General features: G+C 48.2%; 1 protein-coding gene across 18 annotated transcripts in view; it reads left to right on the top strand.

Annotated features, from left to right (window-relative positions):
* ppip5k1a (diphosphoinositol pentakisphosphate kinase 1a) overlaps positions 1-5,384 on the top strand; it is a 32,512-nt gene extending 27,128 nt beyond the window's left edge. For 14 of the 18 annotated variants that reach the window (XM_076040591.1, XM_076040674.1, XM_076041616.1 and 11 more), the window contains 3 exons: positions 1,426-1,566; positions 2,542-2,655; positions 3,824-5,384. In XM_076040591.1, the coding sequence (XP_075896706.1) occupies positions 1,426-1,566; positions 2,542-2,655; positions 3,824-4,371 (803 nt within the window). In that variant the 3' untranslated portion in view covers positions 4,372-5,384. Of the gene's footprint in view, positions 1-56; positions 151-1,425; positions 1,567-2,541; positions 2,656-3,602; positions 3,707-3,823 lie in introns of those variants that run through there. The other 4 variants (XM_076041697.1, XM_076040841.1, XR_012928633.1 and 1 more) reach the window with 4 other exon arrangements.
* The last annotated feature ends 2,383 nt before the right edge of the window (positions 5,385-7,767 follow it).

The following is a 7,767-nucleotide window of genomic DNA, read 5'->3' as shown; positions in this document are numbered from 1 at the left end:
TGTGTGTGTGTGTGTATGTATATATATATATATACATATATATTTTAAATATTCAGCTGGTGCTGAGAGATGCAGACGAGGAGGTCAGCAGACGGACTTGACGTTCATTCTGCACAAGCCATCGTTGATTGGTCGATGCATATAGCTCACAAGAATGAAACAAAATGCTGCCTCAATCTGGACGGTGTGAGTGATGGATTCTTTGTAAAGATAAAAAAAAATATGATGTATAAAATATTAATTAATAATTGATTAATATTAAATAATACTCGGCAGCATTTACATTTACACACTTACAAAGTGTGTGATGGGGTTCACCTCGTTCATGGCTCACTGACTTTTTTGTTTGTTTGTTTTTTTGTTGTTTTATTTACACTCCTGCCAGCTCAGTGAGTGTGTTTGCTGTCAGACTGTCCTCGGTGAACGTCTGCTCGCCGTCTCTCCTTGTCTGCCGCCCTCTGATCAGACTCTCAGTCGTCCTAAATACGTTTACTTTTTGCTAAATTTAGAGGGTTTCATTTGAATCATTCCGGATCCTGCCGCTGCCGTCTGGGTGCCACTCTGAGCAGCCCCCTGGGTCTGTCCGTCTTGTTTGTCTGTCTGTCTGCCGCGAGAGACTACACATGTTGACGACGCGACATGAGGGACGGCCGCACGGACAGACGGACAAACGGATGGCCAGCGTCAGATCTTTGCATTTTTCTTTCTCCTCCCTGATCTAAACCAGCATGCGAGTCCCTCCTGCCTGCTGGCTGCACGTGCGACGCTCCCGCACTCACACCGGAAACTACAACGGTGCAGCTCCGTCTGTCGGCCTGCGACGGCAAATGCTGTGAACTAACGGTTGGTCGGTTGCTGCAAACGCGGTGAACTAACGGTTGGTCGGTTGCTGCCGTATGCGTCCTGGAGGGTCAAACCACTCGCGTTTCTTCTTGTTCTTCCTCATCTTCTTCCTCTTCTTCTTCTTTTCTTCTCCATCTTGCTCGGCTTTGGCAAAGTGCCGCCCAAACCTGTTTGACTTGTGTGGGTGTGTGGCCCTGGTTGGGCGGTGTGGCGTCGCCACCTGCTGGCGCCCGGCATGGACTTAACGTGTTGACAAGTGGCCGCGTGTTTGGGGAGGTGGGGGGAGGGGTGGCATATGGCGGGACGAGGAGGAGGCGGAGGAGGCGGAGGGGGGGGGGGGGGGGGGAGGGGAGTGGGAGTATGTTGTGGCGCAGCGTGTGGCTGACTGGCAACCAAGGTTAGGGGTTGGGCCGGGCGGGGGGGCAGGGTCAGGTGTGGAAGTCAGCTGACTGCCCCCCCCCCCCCCCTCTACCACCACTACTACTACCAACACCACCACCACCATCACCAACCACCACCCCAGGCAACCCAGAGCTGACGAGCCTGCGGGCGCGGTGTCCCCTGCTCCTCGTCCTCGTGCAGGTTTCGAAGGCTGCTCCATGGTGCCCTCTATCTACCCGCTGGAGACGCTGCACAACTCGCTGTCCCTCAAGCAGGTCAACGAGTTCCTGGGCAGAGTGTGTGAGAGCGCCGGAGATACCACCCACACCAGGACCAGCAGAGGTCAGAAACAAGCGCACTCACTCACTCACTCACTCACTCACACACATTCACTCTCTCACTCACTCACTCTCTCTCTCACACACACACATTCACTTTCTCACTCACTCACTCACTGTCTCACACACACACACACACACACACACACACACACACACATGCACTCTCTCACTCACTCACCCACTCACTGTCACACACACACATTCACTTTCTCACTCACTCACTCACTGTCTCTCTCACACACACACATTCACTCTCTCTCTCTCTCTCTCTCTCTCACTCACTCTCTCACACACACATTCTCACTTACTCACTCTCTCTCACACACATTCACTCTCTCATTCACTCACTCTCACACACACATTTACTCTCTCACTCACTCACTCTCACACACACATTCACTCTCTCTCTCACACACACACACACACACACACACACACACACACACATTCACTCTCTCTCTCACACACACATTCACTCTCTCCCTCACTCACTCTCACTCACTCACTCTGTCTCTCACACACATATTCACTCTCTCACTCACTCGCGCTCTCTCTCTCTCTCTCTCTCTCTCTCTCTCTCTCTCACACACACACGTTCTCTCTCTCACACACACACACATTCTCTCTCTCACACACACATTCACTCGCTCACACACTCTCTCTCACACACACACACAAACACTGGGTCAAATGCAGAGAACAAATTTTGCATCCATCGGGATGTGACACACACACACACACACCCAGTCTCTCACTTACACACATTCACTCACACTCACCTAGGCGTTCTCTCTCACACACACACAGTCACACCCACACATACGCTCACACTCACTCACTCTCTCTCACACATACACACACACACGCTCAGTCACTCTCTGTCTCACTCTCTGTCTCACCCTCTCTCTCTTTCTCTCTCTCTCTCTCTTTCCCCCTCTCTCTCTCTCTCACTGGCCCTCCGATGTCCTGCTGGCAGCTCTGTCGGCCATGTTTGCGGCACACAACCAGCCGTCGGTGGACGCCTACATCCCTCAGAGGGTCCTCTCCTCCTCCATCTCACTCAGGTCTCGCTCCGACAGGCCTCCATGGTGTAAGTTATCACTCTGTCGCCGTCCGTGCTTAGAGTTTCCCCCCAGTTGGGGTCACGTTGACGCCAAAGCTGTCCACATCCTCCTTACGCCGTGCGCCGGATGTGAGCAGGCCGCAGCCGAGATGACCTTGTGCTATGCACTACTGTGTTTATTTAATAAGGATCCCCGCTAGTTGTCACCTTATGAAGACTATTCTCCACAAATCAAAGTGGGTGAAAACATTAGCCAAAAATTGTTTTTTATTTTTTTTAAAAAAAGTTAAAATACAAACCGAAATGCAAACATCTTAAAGGTTAAGTGTGTAATATTTGGAGATGTTGAAAAAGAAACTGCGACATCAATGGGTTACATTTTAGATTGCGACGTCATTCACTCTCTCCCCCACCTCCTGAGCTTGCCAGTGAGCTACGGTGGCCTGCACACCCAAACCTGGACACCTCGTCCACCGTATTCTTCATTAATTTATTTGAGGACGCGAGCGGTCACCCTGAATACGATGCACCAGGTTCCTGGAAAATATGACGGTGCAAGATGGCAGCTAACTGGGAGCAAGACTCTTGACCTTTGTATATTATTAGATATAAATAATGTCATGAACCAGCTCTGAGTCCACAAAAAAGATAGGAGACCACGTAGAGTTCAAATTAATTAGCAAAAAAGATTTATTGGATAAAGAAAAAACTAGGTACAAAAACAATAAACTGAATAATGTAGATCAGTGTTATCAGTGGTGTTAGTAGCTTGTGACACACAATAAAACTGTTGTAAGGATAGGAAAACTTCTATAAAATACTTTTATTTAACTGCCACTATACACTGTTATTAGTGTATTTATGGGCAGTATAATAAGCTTTTACCAACATAAAAATCACAAATCCAGCCAAATTTCACACACTGGATCTTTCAGTAACAATATGTGCTACTACCACCATATCTGCATCCACAGATCTTGTGGTCCTGAAGAATGTTGCACAGTCAAGACAAGACGGCTGATCCCACAGAAACCAAACGTTTCCCATAAGCGCAGCCATGTTTTGTTTTGTTTTGTTTAATTTTTTCCGGGGTGTTAGTTCCTTTTTGCAGCAAACTGGAGATGAGGCTTTTTTTTTCTTCTTCTTCCTTTTCTTCTTCTTCTTCTCCCTCCCCCGCCCCCTTTCCCTACTGCAGACAGCAGCGGTCCGTCCAGCACCGTGTCCAGTGCCGGGCCGTCGTCCCCGACCACGGCCGACACCTCGCCGCGCTTCAGCTTCAGCGAGAAGATCTCCCTGACGCCGCAGAGCAGCGAGGAGACCCACGTCTCTCAGAACCCCGCCTCCCAGCCCACTGCTGCCGCCGCCGCCGACCTCCCCCTCACTCCCAACAACTCCCCGGTGGACGTCGACGAGGCCATTTGCTGCGACGACCGGCCGGAGCTGTCGCACGAGGCGGCCGAGGTGGCTTCCGGGGGCGACGCCGCCGCCGCCGCCGCCGATCCCAGTCTGAGAGCGCCGTGCTCTGCCTTAGGCGAGCTGGCCCTGGGCCGCATGGAGGGATACTGCCTGCCGGGCTCGCTGCCGGTGCTGCTGGAGCTCCGAGAGAGCAGCAGCGAGGCTGGCTCCAGCTCCCAGACGCCTCAGTCCCCGGAGGGGCCCGACGAGTTCTTCGACACCCAGGAGTCCCTGGAGCTGTGGCTGGACAGTCCGGAGAGCCCGCCTCCCGTGGAGGAGGAGACTTAGTTCAGCGCCGCCTCCGCTACTCCACTCAGTCTGTCCGGCTGTAGCGAACCATGGTGTCGTTGGGGTTGCTCTTTAGGAAGCTGTGCCACTACACTCACTACACTCACTCATCCACCCACTCGAACACTGTTACACAATCTCTTCCCTTTTTTTTCCCCCAAGCTGCGACTTTATACTCCTGTCCAGCAGGGGGCAGAAAAGTCCAGAAAACTTTGTTTTTTTGGGTTTTTTTGCCAGTTTGAGCACTGACTGATTGAAACCAGTCCCTCATGAATGTAAGCCCTAAGCTCTAGCTGATGGCTAGCGTCAGCTGCTCTCCGCTTTTCCTTTTTTTTTCAGCAGGTCGTTACAGAGAGCCGCCCAGACAGGGGACGTGCCGCAAAGCGTAAAGTCTCTCACGTCTTTTATTTTTTTGTGTCGTTACAAATCAAAGTTGCTGAGGCTCCCCTGGTGGTTGTTTTAAAACGTCAGCGTCAACAATTAGCGCTTAGAGAAACCAAAAACTGGGTTGTTCAACAAGTGAAAAGAACATGTCTTAAGGGTCTGTGCAACATGGAAAGAGTTAACCGTCACAAGTTATTGGCTCTATTTAATCACTTGTGTATTTTTGATAAGCGTTTTGTCACTTTTGAGACAAAGTGCCGTACGCTGTATCGCTCTCAGACACATTTCAGCCCATCCAGTTTTGGATAGTCTCAGGGTGTCCAATCTGAGGGTGCAGTGGGCGGGACATTCCACCAGGACATCTCTGTGTTGATGTTTTACTTATTACCATGATGGTATGATGACGGTTGCAAACGAGTTAATCAGAATAGCAGGAAATCCTTCATTTCACCTGAAAGTTCTCAGCCAATCAAGTCGTGCACACAGCAAAAGTGAGGTCAACCTGTTGCTTTGTTTCTGTGGAGTTCTGTGTTTGTTGGACCTGATTGTGAAGTGTTTAATCTTTCGGTTGAACCTTATTGCACTGCTTCCTGCCAGAAACCCGAAGCTTCATCAGACGTATGAAATAATCAGAGTGATTTAAAAAAAGAAATAAATGAAATATTTATTTTTAAAAGGACAACAAAAACCAGAGTATGGTATTTTTATACCAAGGTCAGATATTGAAGTAATGTGTATTTTTGGGCAGAAATTAAAAAAAAAAAAAAAAACAGGACTTACTCTGAACAAACAGGATGTACTTTTATTGTGGTGAGCAGTCATGTAGCAGGTGTGCGTGCGTGCGTGCGTGCGTGGTAGTTTGTTTAAATGGGTCAGTTCACTCAATTCTCAGCTTGTTGCTTTCCCCCAAAATTAGAAGCTTAACTTCTTCCTGACATTGTCTGCCTTCCTAATTCTGATGGGTTTCAATGTTAACAGACTTTTTTTTCACTACCAGACTGGCATCCATTCTCAGCAGGGGATTTTTTTTTCCTCTCTTTTTTTCTCTGAACTGACCCTTTAACAAAACCCAATCTGTCGTTGTTATGTCCGAGTCCTGTGAAGACGTTCGGCTCTTGCTTTCCAGTTATCCTGTTGCCTTGGAATAAACAAAGAAAGAAAGAAAGAAAAAACCCTGCTGTTTGGTTTCTGTGCTGTCAGATGAACCAGTGTAGTAAACTGGTGGAGTTGAAGAACAAGGTGGTGGAAGGTGAAGTTTGGAGTCTGGACAATCTGGTCCTTGTCATATTTAAAACTGCTGCTTTTCTGTCTGTTTAGCTTGACTTGCCATTTTACAAACACACTAGAATTACTTTACACCTAAATAGGCAATCAGACTTCTAACTGAAGTATAGCCAGTTAGGTTTTCTTATGGATGTATTATTAGAAATGGATACCAAACTGGGCGACACGGTGGCGCAGTGGTTAGCGCTGCCGCCTCACAGCAAGAAGGTCGTGGGTTCGATTCCGGGACCTTTCTGTGTGGAGTTTGCATGTTCTCCCTGTGTCTGCGTGGGTTCTCTCCGGGTTCTCCGGCTTCCTCCCACACTCCAAAAACATGCATGTGAGGTCAATTGAAGACTCTAAATTGTCCGTAGGTGTGCATGTGAGTGTGAATGGTTGTCTGTTTATATGTGGCCCTGCGATGAACTGGCGACTTGTCCAGGGTGTCACCCTGCCTTCGCCCTATGACAGCTGGGATAGGCTCCAGCAGACCCCCGTGACCCTGAGCTCGGGACTAAGCGGGTATGGAAAATGAATGAATGAATGGATACCAAACTGGCGATATGGTGGCACACAGGTTTTTTTTTCATGTGGCCACTAGGGGGTACTGCAGCCAAAAACCCCATAGAGCCCAAAAAGCATCTTTTCATTCATCATTGGCTGCAATACAAAAATAAAGGCTTGTAAAATGCCTGACAGGAAGACCTTTGACCTGAAACATGGTTCATACTAAATTTCTTTCTTTCTGATTGGCCGTTCATGGTGTGATGTATTGTGTGTGTTACAGAGGCGCGATGGCCAGTGACACTACTGCTACATGCTCTGTGGGGCTGCATAATAGCGGAAGCAAAACGAAACCCAAAAACGTATTCGTCGTAGGCGCTGGGTGAGCAACTCCATTGAAATGATTGGGCCGCCACATTGGATCCTGGGGTCTTGGGGTGTCTTCACTCGCCACATCAGCCACATGCTCTCTTGCTTCCGCCTTGCGACCAGAGTCTTGCAGTACGTTGATCTACATGCACAAATAGTAGAACTTTGTCAAGTCCCGAGGTGACGCTGGACGCATGAGGAGGTGCTGGAGAGTCGGTCGGGTCAACCAGCTATGGACACAGCCCCAGCAGTCCCGTTCCCGATCGCCAACAGTGTTACAAAAACAGCGGTAACCACTCAAGGTGGGTCTTTCACCTGCACAAGTGCTCTGATGTTTTACAAAGAGGAGGGAGACGTTGGTCTTCGGTAAATGTTTTTTTATTGGTTGTCACACTTGCTCCATAGAACAAAATGTGTGTGTGTGTGTGTGTGTGTGTGTGTACATATATATATATGTATGGATATATAGGTATTTGTATATAAATATACAAATACTTATATATATATGTATATATACTTACTAAGCGAATGAAGAGAGATAAAGAGATAATATTGCACTTAAACAAGAGAGTAAAGTAAATCCGGGGGGCGGGCGGTAGTTATTCATCTTTTCTTTTCTCTTTTTTTTCTTTTTCCTTTTTTTTTTTTTTAAATAGCGTTGTTTTTTTTGTTTTTTGCAGCTATTACAACACAGGAGAACTGAGGAGGGACACATGCACGGACAAGCAGGGCGCGCCGAGAAAACCGACAGTCGTCAGGATGGGTTTCTTTTGCCACATAGACTTTTTTTGTTGTTCTGTTTTTTGCGGTGGTTAAATGTGAGCGCGCGCAAAGTTTGAATATATCGGAAACGGTCTACGGATAAAAACGTGAAGG

Source organism: Nelusetta ayraudi, unplaced genomic scaffold (genome assembly GCF_046127955.1).
Source record: "Nelusetta ayraudi isolate G7.1 ecotype Tasmania unplaced genomic scaffold, CSIRO-AGI_Nayr_v1 ptg000002l, whole genome shotgun sequence".
In the NCBI taxonomy this organism is placed as follows: Eukaryota; Metazoa; Chordata; class Actinopteri; order Tetraodontiformes; family Monacanthidae; genus Nelusetta; species Nelusetta ayraudi.
The sequence above is the reverse complement of the archived record's forward strand: the minus strand, read 5'-3'. Positions and strand labels throughout refer to the sequence as shown.